Genomic DNA, 24,436 nt, shown 5'->3' with positions numbered 1-24,436 from the left:
GTTGTTGCGGACATTTAATCCTATTTAAAAAGGTTGGAAGTTGTCTGGGTAACGGATATCACAAAGAACGTAACGAATCAAAGCAATGCTGATGTCTAGATTGTACAGTACTAGTTCCCAAGTACACTGTCTTTACACGTCTAGATTGTACAGTACTAGTTCCCAGGTACGCTGTCTTTACACGTCTAGATTGTACAGTACTAGTTCCCAGGTTCAGTCTTTACACGTCTAGATTGTACAGTACTAGTTCCCAGGTACACTGTCTTTACACGTCTAGATTGTACATTACTAGTTCCCAGGTACGCTGTCTTTACAAGTCTAGATTGTACAGTACTAGTCCCCAGGTACACTGTCTTTACACGTCTAGATTGTACAGTACTAGTTCCCAGGTACACTGTCTTTACACGTCTAGATTGTACAGTACTAGTTCCCAGGTACGCTGTCTTTACACGTCTAGATTGTACAGTACTAGTTCCCAGGTACACTGTCTTTACACGTCTAGATTGTACAGTACTAGTTCCCAGGTACACTGTCTTTACACGTCTAGATTGTACGGTACTAGTTCCCAGGTACACTGTCTTTACACGTCTAGATTGTACAGTACTAGTTCCCAGGTACATTGTCTTTACACGTCTAGATTGTACAGTACTAGTTCCCAGGTACACTGTCTTTACACGTCTAGATTGTACAGTACTAGTTCCCAGGTACACTGTCTTTAGTACTAGTTCCCAGGTACACTGTCTTTACACGTCTAGATTGTACAGTACTAGTTCCCAGGTGCACTGTCTTTACACGTCTAGATTGTACAGTACTAGTTCCCAGGTACGCTGTCTTTACACGTCTAGATTGTACGGTACTAGTCCCCAGGTACACTGCCTTTACACGTCTAGATTGTACGGTACTAGTTCCCAGGTACACTGTCTTTACACGTCTAGATTGTACGGTACTAGTTCCCAGGTACACTGTCTTTACACGTCTAGATTGTACGGTACCAGTTCCCAGGTACACTGTCTTTACACGTCTAGATTGTATAGTACTAGTTCCCAGGTACACTGTCTTTACACGTCTAGATTGTACAGTACTAGTTCCCAGGTACACTGTCTTTACACGTCTAGATTGTACAGTACTAGTTCCCAGGTACATTGTCTTTACACGTCTAGATTGTACAGTACTAGTTCCCAGGTACACTGTCTTTACACGTCTAGATTGTACAGTACTAGTCCCCAGGTGCACTGTCTTTACACGTCTAGATTGTACAGTACTAGTTCCAAGGTACACTGTCTTTAACGTCTATATTGTACAGTACTAGTTCCCAGGTACACTGTCTCTACACGTCTAGATTGTACAGTACTAGTTCCCAGGTACACTGTCTTTACACGTCTAGATTGTACGATACTAGTTCCCAGGTACACTGTCTTTACACGTCTAGATTGTAGTACTAGTCCCCAGGTACACTGTCTTTACACGTCTAGATTGTACAGTAATAGTTCCCAGGTTCACTGTCTTTACACGTCTAGATTGTACAGTACTAGTTCCCAGGTACACTGTCTTTACACGTCTAGATTGTACGGTACTAGTACCCAGGTACACTGTCTTTACACGTCTAGATTGTACAGTACTAGTTCCCAGGTACACTGTCTTTACACGTCTAGATTGTACAGTACTAGTTCCCAGGTACACTGTCTTTACACGTCTAGATTGTACAGAACTAGTTCCCAGGTACATTGTCTTTAACGTCTAGATTGTACGGTACTAGTTCCCAGGTACACTGTCTTTAACGTCTAGATTGTACAGTACTAGTTCCCAGGTACACTGTCTTTAGTACTAGTTCCCAGGTACACTGTCTTTAAACGTCTAGATTGTACAGTACTAGTCCCCAGGTGTGAGCACAGGCGCTTGCATAGAAAATGTGATTTTCAATTTTTTTCTTTTATATGACAGTGGTATGTGTAATCTATTAAGTACTATGCAAGCGCCTGTGGTAGAAGTCATATGACGACATGTAGCGTCCACCACTGACGGCTTCACTCAACAACTCAATGTCGTTTGGCTATGACATAGCAATTTTATGGCGCTATCCTCAATGGACATCATTGTCGAATGCCATTATTTACTGAGTGTCGCCATAACTAGTGGGCGCTGTGTCGCTGCATGAAACCGAAGGATAACATGAGCAAGTCTTTGGCCATATCCTGAAAAATATGACGGCTACATTTAACGTTTTCTATCGCCTCGACAAAGAATGTAGCAAGCAATGTCCTGGTCGTCTGAATGGCCGTAACAAATCGAGTGTGCCAGACCAGCAGTCCTATTCTATGGTCTTCCATGTTACTTGAGGAAGTCAAATAAAGCTCGTCCGTTTACATGGACTGACACGCTTCAATCATTTCAGTTACCTGTTTTAAAGTGCAACTAACTGCCATTTTTTTCCCATTATATACTCATTAAGAGGTTTTTCCTAAACTAGCCTGTTATGATGTTAACATTTCAACCCTGGGCACAGAGGGGCAGAATCCAAGACAGGGGAACTTAGCTTCGTAAATGTCCGAACCCGACTCAGTTTATACTGTTACCTACTGTTCCTGTCTTCAATTCTTCAAATGTCTGTCACTTCCTGTGCCACTGATGTCTTTCTCCGTGATGACTGCAAAGTAGTTGCCTACTCACTGTTATCTTGAAAAAATGATCTTTTGTGTGAATTAACATTTTTTTTTTATAAAAGTGATAATTCCCCTGGTAGTCCGTCATCAGATGAATGTTTAGTATATTGTTTATCAAATGTAAATCAAATGTATGTAACGTGTTTTTATTCGTTTCAAGTTTACTTGCTATTTGTCTAAATTAAAAGGAGTGCTTTATTGATGTTGTAACATTTATAATTAAGAGACAGTTCACAGCATGTTGGGACACTTCCTGGTGTACTATAGGTCAAGTGTGTGGTCACTTCGTCATATTGTAAATACTTACATCTGATAACGTGTCAGCGATTCAATGGTCATTCTCACCGAGTTGTCATCGCTGATAATCCGGTCAGCCTCTCTAAGTAGCTTATACAGTGCATGACGTCGGTAGATTCTAATGTTGTCTGTATATCGACATTCGCTGACGTGGAAGGTCCAGCTACCTTCGTGTAGCAGTTCAGTCACAGAAACATAATTGAAATATAGTAATATAGTAGTTATATTAATTAAAATCACATATTTGCTATTCATTCGCTGCTAAAACAAATAAATTAGCCCAGCTATATTCTTACATATCTGCGCTCGGCATGAGCACCAAACTCGCCCTCTCATTCACATTCTATTAAACCGACAATGTTTGCCCCCCCCCCCCCCCCCCCCCCCCCCCCTCCTCATTGGATGTCAAAGAAAGGTAACTCTTGTTTACTTAAATGGTTTCTTGGTGACGGATGCATTAATCTGAATAGGTATTGACCAGAAATAATGATGTGTCTACATTTACAGTCATAGTAGATATGAGCATGACGACTTTGACCCCAAGGCGATCCGTGCTGAATATGTTATCTACAGTATACTTCAAGTAAATGTTGTTCTACTTTGCCTAGTCGCGGACTTGGGCTAGTCTTAATCAGCATGTTGATAGAGATGAACACACGGACAACACTTTTTGAATGTAAATAAATTGGTAAAATGAACCAGAGTTTGTGCTTCGGCTTATATACGTCACCGGTTTCCATGATTTGAAGCATAACCGTGTGACTTTTTGACAAGTATTTCATTAACTGATCCAATCAGCGCGTGATCGCTGTCTGTTGAAAGCAGAGCTGTTTCAGCTTAATTTACAACTTATTAAAACCACTGGAGATAAGTTTGTGTTAAAATTACAACCGACAGACTTCGTTCACAAGTCGTGATTACGGCAGATTAATGAAAAGAACTCGGGAGTCGTAAAGCGGGAATGTTCATCCTACGTAACGTGCCACGCCCCCTTCGTGAATCATTGGATAAAGCGATAGCGCCTCCATCAGCGACGATGACCTCATCTAGTGCCTCGAATAACCTATAGCAACTCACCGATGCGTTTGTAAATACGCATGAGATGCTAGTTATCTTTCAAGCGTCTGCAACGGATGTAAAGCCGCGCCCGTCGAAGGAATTGTGGGACAATAAATGACCGGCTGATGCTGAACAGCCAGAGAGATGGAAGATGGAAACTGTCGATTACACTTTATTGGGACTTACAACGTTTATATTTGCAGCATGGTGTTTTAACTGGTCTCTGCATATCGTATCACTAATTTACGGGTGAGTATTCAACAATAATTTGTGTAGATGGTCATATTACTTGAGAAACATGCATCCATTTCCGACTTTTTGACAGATGTAACTTGATGACTGCATTCATTCATATTTGTGTTACTTCAAAAATAATATGTTTTATTCTTAAGATGCATTATTCTATTGTGGATCGTATAATCTTATGCACACATTTGTGCTGATGATGAGTATACCACTTACTGACAGTACAAACTAAAGTCAAATGCAATGCACTAGGGAGGTATTAGATAGACTAGAATCTACTAGTAATTGGGATATAATTGTCTTGTGTTAGAATTGTTTTTTTTTCGGTTTCTTTGAGGCATTGAGATATGACATGATATTATATCTTATTAATTTTACATATAGTTGACTTACCTATTGTTTTAATACGTTTTACAAGAACTGCACTTAAATTTTCTTTTAGATGCTCATATTTTCTTGACATTGCATGCAGGCAAGATGTTGAAATCATTTAGACTCATTTACATGAAATGTGACCTGCTCTTTAGTTTTTATCATATGGATATTTATAGTGAGGTTATTGTAGATTAGAACAGTAGATTAGTAACATAATGAAAATAGGTTATGTAGAACTGTTCAGAATTTGAATACTGTAGATATTTTTTTTATATTTATATTTTCAATTAATTGGTTTCTTGAGTGATGAATCACTGCTCATACAAGTTAGTGTCATGGGTTAAGGTTTGTCCTAGAACTACATGCTTCCTGGATATACAAAAATAACCCCCCTGTATCTTTAAATCTTTTAATAACATGGTTTTTATTTCCAGCCAGGGGGTAAAATACTAAAATGCCATTTTACTCAATTACATAATATCAGGACAATGGATATTTATAGATTGTAGCAACAATAGGAAGCTAACAATTTAGCTTTTTAAGCCAAGCCCTTAAGCAACACATTACATTTGAAACTAAGACCTTAAGGCTTCCAAGTACTTTTGATTGGCATGTCCAAAATGGCTACATTTTTTTCAAATGTAAGGTATGGTCATGGAAACACAAACTCTTTCATGATTGTATTATCAAACTGAATTACAAGCTGCATAAGTGAGCCAAAATGGATGCATTGCTTTCAAACGTATATTTTTAACCATATATCTGAGAATTTCTAGACATAACTATACCCTATGGCACGCCTGGCTGTATTCTGTTGTGACATTTTGAAAGCATTTTAAACAGCTATTCAGGAAATTTGTATTTATCTGTGCACATATATAGTCATTTGGTCATATGCTATGCATGTATTATCAGTTTATAAAGTCGGTTATACTAGTGTACTAAAATAGACACCAATAGAAACCGTAGTAAACCTGTTATACAGTGTACCTAGTACATCCCAGACCAATGACTTTTTCATGTATAATGCCCTGAAATAGAGTTCTAAAAACATGTCACAGATTTCAGGAAACCAAAACAAAAACACAACTGCATCTTTGTCTAAAGTATCCAATTTGGTCCCAATAACTAACTTTTATCTGTAGTAATTTAACTTATTTTATTGATCTCTTGTCTATTTTATAACATTTCAGGCTGGCAGTGTTTCACAATTCTCTAATACTTGTAAATCTATTCTATATTAATTCATTTTAATATTCATGTATGTATGTATGTATGTAGGAAACCTGGTAATTATAAGTACAGAGCAATTTGATTGCTATAGCTACATGCAGGTACTGGGAATGAGCCCTTTATTAAGATTGATTTGCAGACCTACAGAATTGACTTGTAGTTGATAATTGCTTGAGTCGAGAACTAGAAAATGTCAGTAAATATAAGATGAGAACTGATTTCCATTTTTCGGCTTTTGGTTTATATATAGCCAGTGACACACAGTTGACGGACGCTGACCATGATAATGGCTATACCTAATTGACACCTGAATTCAGACATGGTTTAAAGTGTGAATAACATCATGAGTTGTCAGATAATGACAGATTATGCCTTCATGAACTCAGCTTATTAAAAAAAGAAAGCAAGGGGGAGGGGGGACCAGTTGATTATTCTTATTGAATCGGACCTGTGTAAAAGTTGATCCTAATTGAATCAATGGTTTGCTACATATTTACAGTTTTTACAGAGTAAAACAGCTTTAACAACTTGTGTATTGAACAATTCTCACATGTAATTGTGAGCTAAACACATGCATGCTGTGGTGAGAATGGGTAATCTACTTGAAGAGAATAGTTTGTCTTGTTGTTTTTGTCATTTTGAACATTTTGCTGACTTAATGACGTATCTGTTGTCTATTTGTCTGCTTTCACGACATAGGAGCAGTTATGAGCTTTCCATTGATACATGTCCACTGGGGTTTAGCCATGTTTATTTTTCACATCTGGATGGATGTTCTTGAACACCTTCTAACTTTGAACAGTCAAAATTAAAAACATCCATTGCCAACAGGAGCTTTTTATTTATAGGAACAAACTAACAGTTATGAACTACAATAAGAAACTCCCATTTATTACAATTTACAATATTTTGAACTACTGTATTTTCACAATATTCCAGTCAATGTAATCTATGTCATATGTATTGTATCCTGGCCTTTGTATTGTGACCTTCGTATCATGATATATGTATCATATCTTCACTGTCCTGGTGATTAACACCTTCAAATTCTTAACTTCCTATTGACACTTACTGATTAGACTGACCCCTTGATTTAATTCTGTACAGGAAATGGAAATTCAACAGGAAATTGAACCCTGCTGTCCCGTTAGAGGAACTCCCAGGTGTGTCCATCATCAAGCCACTGTTGGGAGTTGATCCACATCTATTTGAAAATCTAGAATCCTATTTTAACATTAAATACCCACAGGTAAGTTATAACCTTGCAATATTTAATATCAAAATTACATACATGTCCAATAAGACAATAGCATCAATGGATTGGATGCAATACGAACTTGCATCAACTTGATATGCAAGAAATATTGTGGTTTGTATGCATGTGCTTCATTGAATGCAAAAAGGTGATATTTTGGGTAATTTGTGTAGGAAACTATATTGTTGAGATATACTGTCACAAGATTCCTCTATACAGTCAGACTCTTTATAATATTCACAATTAATTCATTTTTTGGTTTATATGCCTGCCGAAAACAGCATGATAATTTTCCATTCGCTATTTCTTGTTCTTGTTGTAAAATGTACATTTGTCACTGCATTTTACAGCTGTGTAATTCAGGGATTGGTTTTTTTGCTCTTCCTTGCCTGAATACTAAAAGAGGCAAGTACACTAGACTGTCTAGATCTAAGGAAACTACCTCAATATATAGACAGGCTCAGGGCAGTCTCTATACATATGCAATTATTGATTCTGTATATATCAACAAATTACAATAAAAAAACTCAATACATATAATTTAGGTTTTCCTGTACAGCTAAATGCTACTCTGTTCATAATTGAGACAAAGCTGTTTGGCGTACTGTATAATTAGGTTCAGGAAAAATTCAATAATGTGGAAAAATACAGCTAAAAATTAATTTTGTTTCCTGCATTGTATTGCAAGTTGTCTACTTGAAAGAATTCATCACATTAAGTAAAGAATTAATGCTGGCATGTATAGTGGATGGTGAAGCTAACAGATGGAGCAGAGTAATGTAAATTGAGGTTATAGGCATCCTGTGTATATTATGTACCTGGTAGTATACACACTTTTGTAGGTCAGCCAAGGATGCAATCATATTGTTTACATATAATTAAAATAACACAAGGAATGAACTTGTTATTATGTGAGGGTGGATGTCAGCATATTCAGTCATAGGTTTACATTTCAAGAGTGTACTTGGTAATTTGTAAGGTCTTTCTATGTGAGAGTGTCTTTTTTTTCAATTTCAGTCTTCAAGAGGTTTTATGGATAGTTTTGATGATATGATTCTGGACTGCAATTATATCAATTTTAAGCATTTTTAGCCCACCATCTGATGATGGTGGGCTATTCAATTCGCCCTGCGTCCGTGGTCCGTCGTCCGTCCGTCCGTCCGTCCGTCCGTCCCTCCGTCCCTCCGTCCGTCCGTCCCTCCGTCCGTAAACAATTCTTGTTATCGCTATTTCTGAGAAAGTACTGATGGGATCTTTCTCAAATTTCATATGTGGGTTCCCCTTGGTGCCTAGTTGTGCATATTGCATTTTGGGACCGATCAGAAAACAACATGGCCGACAGGCAGCCATCTTGGATTTTGACAATCAAAGTTTGTTATCTCTATTTCTGAGAAAGTATTGAAGGGATCTTTCTCAAATTTCATATGTAGGTTCCCCTTGGTGCCTAGTTATGCATATTGCATTTTGGGACCGATCAGAAAACAACATGGCCGACAGGCAGCCATCTTGGATTTAGACAATTGAAGTTTGTTATCTCTATTTCTGAGAAAGTATTGAAGGGATCTTTCTCAAATTTCATAAGTAGGTTTCCCTTGGTGCCTAGTTATGCATATTGCATTTTGGGACCGATCAAAAAACAACATGGCCAACAGGCAGCCATCTTGGATTTTGACAATTGGAGTTTGTTATCGCTATTTCTGAGGAAGTGCTGAAGGGATCTTTCTCAAATTTCATATGTAGGTTCCCCTTGGTGCCTAGTTATGCATATTGCATTTTGGGACCAATCAAAAAAACAACATGGCCGACAGGCAGCCATCTTGGATTTTGACAATTGGAGTTTGTTATCGCTATTTCTGAGGAAGTACTGAAGGGATCTTTCTCAAATTCTAATATGTAGGTTTCCTTTGGTGCCTAGTTATGCATATTGCATTTTGGGACCAATCGGAAAACAAAATGGCCGACAGGCAGCCATCTTGGATTTTGACAATTGAAGTTTGTTATCGCTATTTCTGTGAAAGTACTGAAGGGATCTTTCTCAAATTTCATATGCAGGTTCCTCTTTGTGCCTGGTTATGCATATTGCATTTTGAAACTAATAAGAAAACAACATGGCCGACAGGCAGCCATCTTGGATTTTGACAATCGAAGTTTGTTATCTCTATATCTGAGAAAGTATTGAAGGGATCTTTCTCAAATTTCATATGTAGGTTCCCATTGGTGCCTAGTTATGCATATTGCATTTTGGGACCGATCGAAAAACAACATGGCCGACAGGCAGCCATCTTGGATTTTGACAATCGAAGTTTGTTATCTCTATTTCTGAGAAAGTATTGAAGGGATCTTTCTCAAATTTCAGATGTAGGTTCCCCTTGGTGCCTAGTTATGCATATTGCATTTTGGGACCGATCGGAAAACAACATGGCCGACAGGCAGCCATCTTGGATTTTGACAATCAAAGTTTGTTATCTCTATTTCTGAGGAAGTACTGAAGGGATCTTTCTCAAATTTCATATGTAGGTTCCCCTTGGTGCCTAGTTATGCATATTGCATTTTGGGACCGATCGGAAAACAACATGGCCGACAGGCGGCCATCTTGGATTTTGACAATCAAAGTTTGTTATCTCTATTTCTGAGGAAGTACTGAAGGGATCTTTCTCAAATTTTATATGTAGGTTCCCCTCAGTGCGTACTTATGCATATTGCATTTTGGGACCGATCGGAAAACAACATGGCCGACAGGCAGCCATCTTGGATTTTGACAATTGAAGTTTGTTATCTATTTCTGAGAAAGTATTGAAGGGATCTTTCTCAAATTTCATATGTAGGTTCCCCTTGGTGCCTAGTTATGCATATTGCATTTTGGGACCGATCAGAAAACAACATGGCCGACAGGCAGCCATCTTGGATTTTGACAATCAAAGTTTGTTATCTCTATTTCTGAGAAAGTATTGAAGGGATCTTTCTCAAATTTCATATGTAGGTTCCCCTTGGTGCCTAGTTATGCATATTGCATTTTGGGACCGATCGGAAAACAACATGGCCGACAGGCAGCCATCTTGGATTTTGACAATCAAAGTTTGTTATCTCTATTTCTGAACAAGTATTGAAGGGATCTTTCTCAAATTTCATATGTAGGTTCCCCTTGGTGCCTAGTTATGCATATTGCATTTTGGGACCGATCGGAAAACAACATGGCCGACAGGCAGCCATCTTGGATTTTGACAATCAAAGTTTGTTATCTCTATTTCTGAGGAAGTACTGAAGGGATCTTTCTCAAATTTTATATGTAGGTTCCCCTCAGTGCGTACTTATGCATATTGCATTTTGAGACCAATCGGAAAACAACATGGCCGACAGGCAGCCATCTTGGATTTTGACAATTGAAATTTGTTTTCACTTTTTCTGTGAAAGAACTGAAGGGATATCTCAAATTTCATATGTAGGTTCCCCTTGATGCCTACTTATGCATATTGCATTTTGAGACCAATAGGAAAACAACATTGCTGACAGGCAGCCATCTTTGATTTTGACAATTAAAATTTGTTATCGCTATTTCTCAGAAAGTAATGAAGGGATCTTTCTGAAATTTCATATGCAGGTTCCCCTCAGTGCCTAGTTATGCATATTGCATTTTGAGACCAATCAGAAAACAACATGGCCGACAGGCAGCCATCTCGGATTTTGACAATTGAAGTTTGTTATCGCTATTTCTGTGAAAGTACTGAAGGGATCTTTTTCAAATTTCATATGTAGGTTCTCCTCAGTGCCTAGTTTTGCATATTGGGACCAATACGAAAACAACATGGCCGACAGACAGCCATTATAGCTAAATCTTAAATTCTGTATATAGGTTCCCCTTGTTTGAAAAGTACTAGAGGGCTGTTTCTGAATTTACACAGATAAGTAAGACTTAGAGGAAGGGAAAAGTAGGGAAAAGATCAATCTGACATGGAACCTATAAAGATCATTCAATGGTGGGCGCCAAGATCCCTCTGGGATCTCTTGTTAAACATCCATCTTGAAATTGGTATGTCTTTAAATGTCCCATTTAGTTTCTGTTGATCATTATTTTGCAGTATAGTTTATAATATGAAAATGGTGATCCATACCCAATTTCTTAAATGATAATTTTATCTTCAAGAAGGACTATAAATTTATGATGAGATTGTTAGCAATTTTTGGAGAGTGAATATATGTCACTGGTTTCTCATGACTCCATATGATATGGGGCATGCAGTGTACTGTATTATCCAACAATAGTAATTTTATGTTAGATGTTTGACCAAATTGATCACAATAATAGCTAGCTAGGTATACAGGTGTTGCCACAGTAGCCAGTTGAAGATCCTCTTATTACAGATATTTCATGAGGCAATGGAAGATTTGAAATGAAATGATGAGAATGCCCTTAAATGAAATGCCACTGTGTTGGTTAAATCCTATTCAAACCCAGAGAAGGTATTCCTATTGACCTAGCCTAGCTCTCAGCCCCGCTGACACATTGATAAAATAGTGTAGTGGCAACACATTCCAATGCCTACTACAAGATACACCTGGGGCAAGTTTGTAGTGAAAACAAAATGGTGTAGATAGTCCAGATGATAGGGACAGGGTTAAAAGGTAGCTTCAGTCATCCTTGCCAAAGCTTAGAAGTAGATTCACATAGCATAACTAATTGTATATATACAGTGGTACAGATGTCAGAACTGACCTGGTGGCCAATTAAAGTGGCCCTTATCACCAGTAGGATGATATGCTCTAAGTATATTGGTCAAGAATGTTACACTGACCTCAAGTGAAGTTGGCAGGCTAGATCTTCACTGATGTATAGGATTGCCAATGTAAATTTGACAGCATGTAGGCTTAATTTTTGTAGACCATCTGCCAATTCTTGTATTACATTCAAGATATCTGCAAACCATTCCATTATCTGAAGTATGAGGACCTGAGGAGTAGCTTGGGTCACAATCTAAACAATGTTAGCAAGTAATGAATGAATACAATTGTAAACTATTTGTACATGTAGAGATCCCTTAGACTATTTAACTGGCATCAGTCTTCATTCATTTCGGCATATTGATAGTGAGTTAACACAAGATGGTGTTTTTTGTGATAAAATAGATAAACTAGACAGGAAAACAACTACAAACAGTTATCTTGACCTCAAATACCATCACCTGGGCTTGGCCAACATTTTTTGGCAGGAAATCCTGTGATTAAAAAACCTGCTGGATGGTAGTAGCACTTTAGAGAATGTTGTATGATAAGATGAAGCCGTATCAAGTGTGTACTATATCATACTGATGGCATTTTCCCACAGCTGTGGACCATTGAGACATATGTCTTACTTACCTTTGATAAATACTTCTCTCAGTTATGTTACCTTGACCTTGGATTGTAGGCTGAAGTGATGGAACATGTTGTGGACTCGTTTCTGCATTGATTAGTGATGAATAATGACAATAATGACGATACCCATGCATGTTAAAATTTGCCAAAAATTATCTAATTAGTGTTTTCTTATGATGAAATAAACAGACATCAAAGTTTGGTTCGAGTTATGGATATAAAACAGAGACTGTCAGTTTTCCTCTTGGCAAAAACACACCATTTTGTTACCAGTACAGATATGATCCATTATCTCATGTCATAAGATTTTGACTGCATTTTGTAACTCAAAAACATGGTTTTAGGGATATTTCCTGAAAGGAAATCACTGGAATTTTATTGGAAAATAAAGTGTACAATATCCATGTAGACAGTACCAAAAGAGAGCTACTGTATATGGAAGATTTGTAGGCTTTAATGTTAATGTACAAAACAAAAATTTAATCAGCTGTCCAGTATAATGTATAAATAAAGACATCTCAACAACAGTTGTGTGATCATTACAACCTAACAACATCACTGATTCTCATGGAAACATAATCAAAATGATGTTTTGTTCACATCCACCCTTTCTGTTACAAATGTCTATATGCATATGAACATATCTGTCCAACATCGGAAACAAAGAATACCAGAGTAATATGAACGAAACCAAAACTCCAATATCTGTAAATTGATAAAACAAAAGCAAAATATAACAATACTATAGATTAGCATGGAGACCCTTGGAAAAGAATGAGGGGGAATAAAACCAGGTTTTAATTGCTGAACAAGCATTTAACGAATTACAGAAACTGAAACAGATGTAATACAATGTAGAATACTTATTACACCAGTGACCACTGATATTAGAATGATTGTTTATCACTTATTATTGTGAGTTACAGATACATATAATTAGCTAATTAGTGGGATGTGAACAGAGATTAAACATCATGTCCACAAGTACTAGCCCACATTGATGTTGGAGCATCTTTGCACATTGTTTTTATTGATTAACATTCCTTAGTTATGATGGTGAGACAAATCAACAAAGAGTCGCCGACATCATTACTTTGTGGCACAGAATTGTTGTAACTCTGGTAATAAGTACTGGGACAGGGAGACTGTGTAGATGAGTTTGAGTAGTACAGTCACAGAAATCTAATACCATTGATTACTATGATACTGTTATTATGATAAACTGTACTTGAGACCCCTCTTGAAGGAACACGCCTGAATTTCCTTAAGGTCCTTACATATAAACAATGCTAGGTTTATAGATAAACAATGCTGAAATCTTGGCGGTTTAACACTTTTGTTCTGGATGCTGATTGCCTATTGTAAGATCGCCAGTACATCTAATCCTGATACCTACCCTTGAAAAAATGTCTTAAATGTGTCCGATCTAGCCAGATGTGCCGCGTTATAATGTAGAGAACTGCACTCGGAGGTAAATGTCAAACCTATCCAATATGATACCCTGTAAAGTTATGGCCCCCAAAGGTATCCATGTAGAATTATTACAGCATCCATCAAACTGCCTCGTAATATCAGAACAGAAGATGCATCAGTAATGCTATCCCCAGAGTATTTCCTATAAATTGATTTTTATATACATTTCTAGCCAGCCATTGATGGATCTCCATAAGTATGGTTTTACCACATCATTTTGTGCCTTATTCAAAGGCTGGTTGCAGACATTGAGCTAAGCACAGGGATGTAGACCTATCATTAGGTGCCCGCCCTAACAGTATACCTAGGAGAGTTTTATCATACATAACAAAGTTATGTGTGCATTGAGCTATAGAGTTATTGTTGTAAGGCAGCTTACTTCATACAAATATATATCTAGCCACTAAAATCTGTCCCAGTTGGTACAGCAATGTCCTAATGGATGATAATTCGTGCCTATATAGGTGCCCAGCAGCACACTACTTACTGTAGGAAAGTTGTTGCATGGCATTCACCCATAGGTTTAACATAATTACTTATTATCAGCAATTTATTACAAAGAAAGTTTAGCCGGTAAAGCTATCAATTCTGAAAAAAAGGCTTACTGTACATTTATTATTATTCCAATACTTTATTTCTATCACAAAGTTTGTAAATAGTAATCCAGCAAATTACATGTCTGTATATTGTATTCATCAATTTAAATAAGGCTAAGCCTTTTAAGATTTTCGGCCATTTTGAAAGGCTCTCAGCAGTATTCAGTGAATCTTTAAAACAGGAAATGGTTGTAACGAAAATTTATTAATCATGTATGGATAGGCAAAACGAAAATGTAGAATATCTCTGATATCTTGTCACAAATTCAATATTTATTCCTAGAGAATACATGGGACATATTTGGACAGCATGACAAAACTCAAGAAATTTTCATGAAAGTCAGAACTCCTCATCATTAACATTTTGTACATGTAGAGTCAGACTCGTTATCAGCATTAAAACTACATTTTATTACTCAGACTCATTATCTGTGACAAAAGTTGTAGTCCTTTTCTCTTTGGGGAATAATGATAGCTATATAAGGTTATCTGTTAATGTTTTCATCAATTCTCTGAACTGAAGTTTCTACCAGAAGAAATTCCTAGTGCATGTGTAGAGTTTGTAGTTTCATTAACAGCTGTTGGCAATTTTTTTGTTTAACATTCAGTAGATGCTTCCAATATGTGTATAAAACCTGATGGTTTAGAGAATACACTTGTGGTTAGTGTTGAATGAGGTAGAACCAGTTGTGTTGGGTTGGTACAGTCTGGGCGTGAGCCAGTATCCCTACAGCTACAACACAGCCATTTACCATCTTATTTTGGTTAATATGTTGTAGTCAGATAATCATATTGGTCTGGATTTTCACCTTCATGAGACCTTCAGTTAAATTTAGTGAAAATTGTAAGAGTTTCAATGTCACCTACAACATACATGATACATAGATGCTGTCTGCTTGAGTGACTCTACTATTAGTTTGCCATATTTCTTTTTTTTTCTTAGTTGTTGATTATTCCTGCCTGCCCATATAAACTTGAACACATAATATGGTACATATAAACATTGACAATTATCTTTCAACAGTACTTCAAACACATGACATTCATGTCTTTTAAAATGCCAGGCTGCAAAAAATAGCAGTCAAACAGTCATGCCTATTGAAACGCTGGTCTCAAAAAATCAACGGTCAAAACACATGACTGTCATGCCTATTCAAACGTCAGGCTGCTAAATATGACATGAACATGACTGTCATGTCTATTGAAACGCCAGGCTGCTAAATATGACATGAACATGACTGTCATGCCTATTGAAACGCCAGGCTGCTAAATATGACATGAACATGACTGTCATGCCTATTCAAACGCCAGACTGCTAAATATGACATGAACATGACTGTCATGTCTATTGAAACGTCAGGCTGCTAAATATGTCATGAACATGACAGTCATGTCTATTGAAATGCTGGGCTGCAAAAAGTAACAAACACATGACTGTCATTCCAATTATAAAGCCAGGCTGTCAAAAACAACACTCAAACTAGCCCTTAAGTTTATGTAAAGTATTGCCAAGCTAAATTCTAATACTGGATTATCTCCCCCAAGTTTATACTTGGAGACCAAAATCATAGCTTAATCTTATTTTTGATTTTAATATTCTAGACACAGGGGGTCTGCTTCTGGTAGGTATTAATTGAACAAAATATCAGCCCCACTACCATATCAACCAGGTGTAACGCTCGAAGATCAGACAATGCATCAACTGTGGAATGGAAGTAGGCTATTGATTGGTCATGATCAACAGTTATAGTTAGTAATGTTTACATGCAGAGCTGTCAACCAATCAGATTGCCCTTGGCATACTGCTCTAAAATATACAGACTATTTCTGATATTTTTGTCTGATTGAACTTGATTTCAAAGTGAACCGAAGCTCATTCCCCACTTCCTTCTTTTCTTTTTTATTAGTACTAACCAGAAGTAAACGCTTGTATTTCTAGAGCCAGTCAGAAATATGACTATCAAATGGTTATAGATATCAAACACGTGACAAGCAAAAGATAGGGTGTCCTAGTTTGTACCTCAGTGAATGTTTGGAAAACTAGTTGCGATTTCGGAAGAGTTAAAACTAAAAAAAAGCTTTTATTAGATTTCTGGATGATAAACGTTCTGTAAGCTCTTTGTTCAATGTTACCCAGGGAACCTGTTCTGTATGTGTCATAATGACACACCTGTTACACCTGATCAAACAACCCAGGTACTCAACAATACTTACATACACATACATCACCTATAATTGCTATATCATGTGATATAGATAAGGTTCGGCAGATATAACATCAAATATATGTATTGGCATCTGAAGTAATAAACTTTTACAGAACAAATATAAGTTTTTACCATATGTATGGTTGATGTAAGACTGGTCTGTCTATGCTGGAGGTCAATTTATGTATGTGTTGTAAGGGATGTATATGTGTTGTGTATGTGTTGTGATTGTATGGGATGTGTATGTGTTGTGATTGTATGTGTTGTGTATGTGTTGTGATTGTAAGGGGTGTGTATGTGTTGTGACTGTATGGGATGTATATGTGTTGTAATTATAAGGGATGTGTATGTGTTGATTGTAAGGGGTGTGTATGTGTTGTGACTGTATGGGATGTGTATGTGTTGTGACTGTATGGGATGTGTATGTGTTGTGATTGTAAGGGATGTGTATGTGTTGTGATTGTAAGGGGTGTGTATGTGTTGTGATTGTAAGGGGTGTGTATGTGTTGTGACTGTATGGGATGTGTATGTGTTGTGACTGTATGGGATGTGTATGTGTTGTAATTATAAGGGATGTGTATGTGTTGATTGTAAGGGATGTGTATGTGTTGTGACTGTATGGGATGTGTATGTGTTGTGACTGTATGGGATGTGTATGTGTTGTGATTGTATGGGATGTGTATGTGTTGTGACTGTATGGGATGTGTATGTGTTGTGACTGTATGGGATGTGTATGTGTTGTGACTGTATGGGATGTGTATGTGTTGTGATTGTATGGGATGTGTATGTGTTGTGACTGTATGGGATGTGTATGTGTTGTGACTGTATGGGATGTGTATGTGTTGTGACTGTATGGGATGTGTATGTGTTGTGACTGTATGGGATGTGTATGTGTTGTGATTGTATGGGATGTGTATGTGTTGTGACTGTATGGGATGTGTATGTGTTGTGACTGTATGGGATGTGTATGTGTTGTGACTGTATGGGATGTGTATGTGTTTGTGACTGTATGGGATGTGTATGTGTTGTGTATGGGATGTGTATGTGTTGTGACTGTATGGGATGTGTATGTGTTGTGACTGTATGGGATGTGTATGTGTTGTGACTGTATGGGATGTGTATGTGTTGTGACTGTATGGGATGTGTATGTGTTGTGACTGTATGGGATGTGTACGTGTTGTGATTGTAAGGGACGTGTATGTGTTGTGACTATGGGATGTGTATGTGTTGTGACTGTAAGGGATGTGTATGTGTTGTGACTGTATGTGTTGTGATTGTAAGGGATGTGTATGTGTTGTGACTATGGGATGTGTATGTGTTGTGATTGTATGGGATGTGTATGTGTTGTGACTGTATGGGATGTGTATGTGTTGTGATTGTATGGAATGTGTATGTGTTGTGACTGTATGGGGATGTGTATGTGTTGTGACTGTATGGGATGTGTATGTGTTTGTGACTGTATGGGATGTGTATGTGTTGGGAGTCTGAGTATGTGTTGAGATTGTATGGCTGTAGGACTGTATATGGGTCTTTGTAATGGGTTTCAATGCTGTTTCATTGAATTGTGAGTGGCTGGTATATGGTTCTGTGTTAGGGTTCATCAAGTGTTATCTGTATGGGTTGCTCTGTATTATCTGTATGGGTTGCTCTGTGGTATCTGTATGGGTTGCTCTGTATTTTCTATATGGGTTGCTCTGTATTATCTGTATGGGTTGCTCTGTGGTATCTGTATGGGTTGCTCTGTGGTATCTGTATGGGTTGCCCCGTGGTATCTGTATGGGTTGCTGTGAGAATTGTGTCACTGGTGTCAGGGTTCTGGTGTACAGTTTCTCTGGTTGGTGTATTGGTTTTGTGAGGCAAATCCTTGTGTGTTGTTACCTTACCTATTGAGAAGTGTAACATGATGCTATATCAGTTAATAGTGGGAATACAGGATTTGTCAGTGTTAATTATCATTGATCATGGCGACAGATGTTATGGTGTGGTTGTATGCTTTTAGTTGATAATCTCTCTATCTGGCAGTCTAATCAATGTCCCCAGGGGACACTATCACACCACATCCCCCATCCTATCAGTCCATCCCAAACCTCCCTCTGTGACTTAACATGTACTGCCTCCATTAACATATACCCCATACTTCTCTCCCTCAACAGTGCTGCCTCAAACATTCACAGATAATTCAAACTCCCAGCAGATTCCATCAACGTTTCCCCTCCTTTTCTCTCTATAAGCCTCCCTCTAGCCATCACAGATAAACATACCCCCTACTTTTCCCTCTACAAGCCACCCTCTAGCCATCACAGATAGTTTAAACTTCAGACTTATAGCCTTATATAGTGCACTTCCAGCACATTCCAGTGCTCATGTCTAGATGAAGCTGACTAGTCAGACACTCCATTTTGAAGAGAACAATTGACCATGACACGGTCCTTTAGATTTATTGCCGTCCATTGCAGCTCCCTACAATCTGAATGATGCACCATACCAGCCTTCTCATCAATGTGTGACAGTCTTGTGACACTTAGAATGCACATGTGTAAAGCAATATAGTCATGTGACTTTTCAACAGGATGACCTTTTACATGTGTACATATTTGTTTATTCTTATGTAATTCTACAGCATCCTTGTATGATAATAGCTAGAATTCAACAACTTATTCAAACTAATAATTCTAAAGCTTTCGTACATTGCAAATCAGTAATGTATAGTTTTACTCATAGTATATTAATTTGACTTTCCTAAGGAATGTCTTGTATACATATTTCTTGGGCCTTTCCATATTACATACCTGACGCATACTGAGGAATGTCTGACCAAGGTTTGGTCAGTCTGTACAGGTCATTATTGGTCAGTTTTGTAGGTTAATAGATATATATTGACAAGGTAGATTTTGTTGCTAGCCTACAGGTATATGATCTAACAGGTGTTGTAATTGTGACCAGACACACCTGAGAATGTTACCTTAACCCCTGACAGAGATGGATGACCTCTGACTCTATTAACTGTCACATGGAGGGCACACATCACACAAATATGTTTACTGCACCTGTAATACTCTTGTGTAATGGTTACAAATATAGTGTAATTGAACTTGTCCATCTGGAAATCTATTGAAATTGTCCTCAAGTAAACCTCGTCTCATTGTAAAAGTTGAGCATTAAAGTTTGAGTTGGGCTTATTTGTGAAATACTTTCAGCTTACTGTTTAAAATTGATGATTATGCAAAAATGATGAAGGGATCTTATTTTTGGGTTATAAATAAAATAGGGGTAGGTCTCCATCATCATTACCATAGCTTTGTAAATAAATCAAATTGGTCAATCTGTGATGGAGTTGTTTATAATTTTTTTGGAATCTGTTAACTACAGTAGAAAGAGTCAATTTTCTGTTATGATTGAAACAACACTTGTTTACTGTTTTACTTGTATTCAGTGGTACATGTACAGTTGTCCGATGGAGATTATCTCTGAATCTAGAAGTGCAAATTCCTGAAATTTGGAATGGTGATATACTAAGAAAACTAAAAAAAAGTGCTTTAAGGGGTTCCTCATGAGGTCAAGGTAAAGATCACCAACAATATAAAACGGACTATCCTACTTCACTTTAGTCCGGGATCCCCTATAAGTGTTCTAGTTTAACATGTAGAGGGTAAGAGGGGTGATATTGTGTGGTAAACTCCCTGATTGTAGTGGTTTCTACAGGAAGGCCTACTTAATTTGAAATACTTCCTTAATGTCATGGGTATATATATATACTCCAAGATCCAGAATAAAGAAAATTCAAATAATTTAAGTGAGCACAATTTGTCCATTTTATATACTTTATTCAAAAAACCTCATAAAAGAAGAGAAAAAGAAAATCACTTAATCAAAATGTTCAAACCAAAACTGAATAGTATCATTTTAATTTTTTTTTGCATTATTTTTTATCTTCAGTACAATTATTATGTCACATAATCATCCTTGCTATGATGTCATAGAAAACTACCTAGTAACTATATATTTAGACAATTAATGTACATGTAGTTATAAGCATCATGGAAATGCGAAGTCTTTGTGTTGTTGTAATTTATATACTGTATCTAGTTACTTCAGTGTTTACCTCACTGTCCCAGGGATCAATTGTGATCTTAAAAATGTTTACTTCCTTAAAGTCATGCCTGTAATTGTAAAACTTCAAGATAACAATAAAACTCTTTTTCAACTTATAACACATTCAAGAACTTAAGAATAAATAGAATATTGGATTGAAATGAAAATTAAGTAAAATAATATAATCATTTAAAGAAGATCACTGTATATTTAAGTTTAACCTCCAAGAGCAAATATAAAGGCAATAGTGGTAGGTCAGAGTTACATATTATGCAGGATTGCATTTAGGGTGAAATTTTAATCAGTTTGGAAATGTACAAATGTACTTCAGTTAAGAGCAAATAAGTTGGGTTAAAGGCTGGACGAGGAATAGGAGACTCGAGAAAGTGAGAATGAGGAATAGGAGACATGTGAAAGTGAGGACAAGGAATAGGAGACATGAGAAAGTGAGGATGAGGAATAGGAGATGTGAGGACGAGGAATAGGAGATGTGAGGACGAGAAATAGGAGGCTTGAGAAAGTGAGGACGAGGAATAGGAGACGTGAGAAAGTGAGGATGAGGAATAGGAGACGTGAGAAAGTGAGGACGAGGAATAGGAGACGTGAGGATGAGGAATAGGAGATGTGAGAAAGTGAGGATGAGGAATAGGAGACGTGAGAACGAGGAATAGGAGATGTGAGGACGAGGAATAGGAGATGTGAGGACGAGGAATAGGAGATGTGAGGACGAGGAATAGGAGATGTGAGGACGAGGAATAGGAGGCATGAGGACGAGGAATAGGAGATGTGAGGACGAGGAATAGGAGACGTGAGGAAGAGGAATAGGAGATGTGAGAAAGTGAGGACGAGGAATAGGAGACGTGAGAAAGTGAGGATGAGGAATAGGAGACGAGAGGACAAGGAATAGGAGACGTGAGGACGAGGAATAGGAGATGTGAGGACGAGGAATAGGAGATGTGAGGACGAGGAATAGGAGACGTGAGGATGAGGAATAGGAGACGTGAGAAAGTGAGGACGAGGAATAGGAGATGTGAGAAAGTGAGGACGAGGAATAGGAGACGTGAGAAAGTGAGGACGAGGAATAGGAGACTTGAGAAAGTGAGGACGAGGAATAGGAGACGTGAGGACGAGGAATAGGAGACGTGAGAAAGTGAGGACAAGGAATATGAGACGTGAGGACGAGGAATAGGAGACGTGAGAAAGTGAGGACGAGGAATAGGAGACGTGAGGACGAGGAATAGGAGACGTGAGAAAGTGAGGACGAGGAATAGGAGACGTGAGAAAGTGAGGATGAGGAATAGGAGACGAGAGGACGAGGAATAGGAGACGTGAGGACGAGGAATAGGAGATGTGAGGACGAGAAATAGGAGGCGTGAGAAAGTGAGGACGAGGAATAGGAGACGTGAGAAAGTGAGGATGAGGAATAGGAGACGTGAGAAAGTGAGGACGAGGAATAGGAGACGTGAGGATGAGGAATAGGAGACGAGAGGACGAGGAATAGGAGACGTGAGGACGAGGAATAGGAGATGTGAGGACGAGGAATAGGAGGCATGAGGACGAGGAATAGGAGATGTGAGGACGAGGAATAGGAGAAGTGAGGACGAGGAATAGGAGATGTGAGAAAGTGAGGACGAGGAATAGGAGACGTGAGAAAGTGAGGATGAGGAATAGGAGACGAGAGGACGAGGAATAGGAGACGTGAGGACGAGGAATAGGAGATGTGAGGACGAGGAATAGGAGATGTGAGGACGAGGAATAGGAGACGTGAGGACGAGGAATAGGAGACGTGAGAAAGTGAGGACGAGGAATAGGAGATGTGAGAAAGTGAGGACGAGGAATAGGAGACGTGAGAAAGTGAGGACGAGGAATAGGAGACTTGAGAAAGTGAGGACGAGGAATAGGAGACGTGAGGACGAGGAATAGGAGACGTGAGAAAGTGAGGACGAGGAATAGGAGACGTGAGAAAGTGAGGACGAGGAATAGGAGACGTGAGAAAGTGAGGACGAGGAATAGGAGACGAGAGGACGAGGAATAGGAGACGTGAGGACGAGGAATAGGAGACGTGAGAAAGTGAGGACGAGGAATAGGAGACGTGAGAAAGTGAGGACGAGGAATAGGAGACATGAGAAAGTGAGGACGAGGAATAGGAGACGTGAGAAAGTGAGGACAAGGAATAGGAGACGAGAGAAAGTGTATTGGTGATGTAGAGGAACAGTAAATTGTTAACTGATGCAGATAAATGGTGTGCACAGTTGTGGATGAGGATTAATTATACTGAAGCCTTTAATATATTATACCAGAAAATCGATGGCGAGGTCATCTGGGATCAATATCATTTAGGCCTCCTTATTATTCCCTCACAATGAAAAACTGGTGTTCTTCACCTTCTTGTGACAAAGTCCTAGTAATGCTCTCATCAACTTCTGTCTAGCGATGTCAGTAAGATGTCTTTGTAGTGTTGTTAATGGCTGATACATGTCACTAGTCTGTGGTAGTGTACATTCTCCAGACAGTGGTACACCAACAGTCCTGGCAAACCACACCAAAGTCTACAATGTTCCTCAACATTACAGCTTGATGGGGCTTTTCCACCTGGTGTTAGTTAACACAAACAATACTAATCACACTTATAAATTCTCGAATGATGCTTCAGTCTCGCAAAGACTAGGAATGCATTCTCTTATGGTACTCCATTCTCACCAGAGTTTATCATCATTCCTGACCACACCCACATGTTCTCTAAGTAGCAGTTTTCATTTCCACTAAAATAGGTAATTGATCATTTTCAAAATTCCTCTGAATACAATTCGGGATAATTAATTAATTTTGTTACATGTAAGGTCCCATGACCCCAAATAGGATGACAACATCTAAAGGATCAAAGTTCTCATTGGGTTTTATAGGAAAGACCATGTAAGGCACTCTAACATCAATAGTACTGTTAGTGTTATAGATTTTAATAAAAAATTATACAAACAATCATTACTGCTATGGGTTCAGTGTCGCTTTTAGTTAAAAAAATCAGCCCCCAAGGGGCTGAGGTTTGGGGCTAATAAGAAACAATGTCCAGAACTCTTTCATTCAATATCTAGAAATAGCAGACCTATTTCATTTGTAATGTAATGGTTTCCTTATCTTCAGTCCTTCTGGCATGAAAGGATGGAGCCATCTCCAAAGCTTTATATATAAGGCTTATAGAGGGGAAACAATTACTTCTGTTTGGGTAGGTTATAAATTTGGTAGTAAGAATCCTGAATGTCACAAGGGGAGTTTCTGTTAGTGTATTCTAAATTTTGGTTATATCGGCAAACAAGTACTTGTCAGGTTTTTACCTTTTACCATAAGCCTACTAACTTAAAAAAATTTCTATACAAAACCATTTTCATTCTGTTTAAATTGAGCAATCTTATATATTGTATCTTGAGATTTTGTAGATTCAAAGCTTTGAGAAGCAATGAGTATCGCTATCATACATGGAAATATAAATTATACATTGCATTTAAATGTAGCTTTTGACATTTCAAGTAACGTAGTTCTGTAAAAAATATTAATATATTGAGGCTGAGGATTTCCTAAAGGACTAAAGTTACTGTT

The 24,436-nt window shown here is 37.9% G+C and overlaps 1 protein-coding gene across 1 annotated transcript in view; it reads left to right on the top strand.

The window, feature by feature from the left end:
- Window positions 1-3,652: 3,652 nt before the first annotated feature.
- LOC117325759 (ceramide glucosyltransferase-like) overlaps window positions 3,653-24,436 on the top strand; it is a 34,856-nt gene continuing 14,072 nt past the window's right edge. The window contains exons 1-2 of the mRNA XM_033882199.1: window positions 3,653-4,265; window positions 6,978-7,119. Of these exons, the coding sequence (XP_033738090.1) occupies window positions 4,168-4,265; window positions 6,978-7,119 (240 nt within the window). The 5' untranslated portion in view covers window positions 3,653-4,167. The remainder of the gene's footprint in view (window positions 4,266-6,977; window positions 7,120-24,436) is intronic.

Source organism: Pecten maximus, chromosome 4, assembly GCF_902652985.1.
Source record: "Pecten maximus chromosome 4, xPecMax1.1, whole genome shotgun sequence".
NCBI lineage: Eukaryota > Metazoa > Mollusca > Bivalvia > Pectinida > Pectinidae > Pecten > Pecten maximus.
This window is presented reverse-complemented; position numbering and strand designations above follow the sequence as displayed.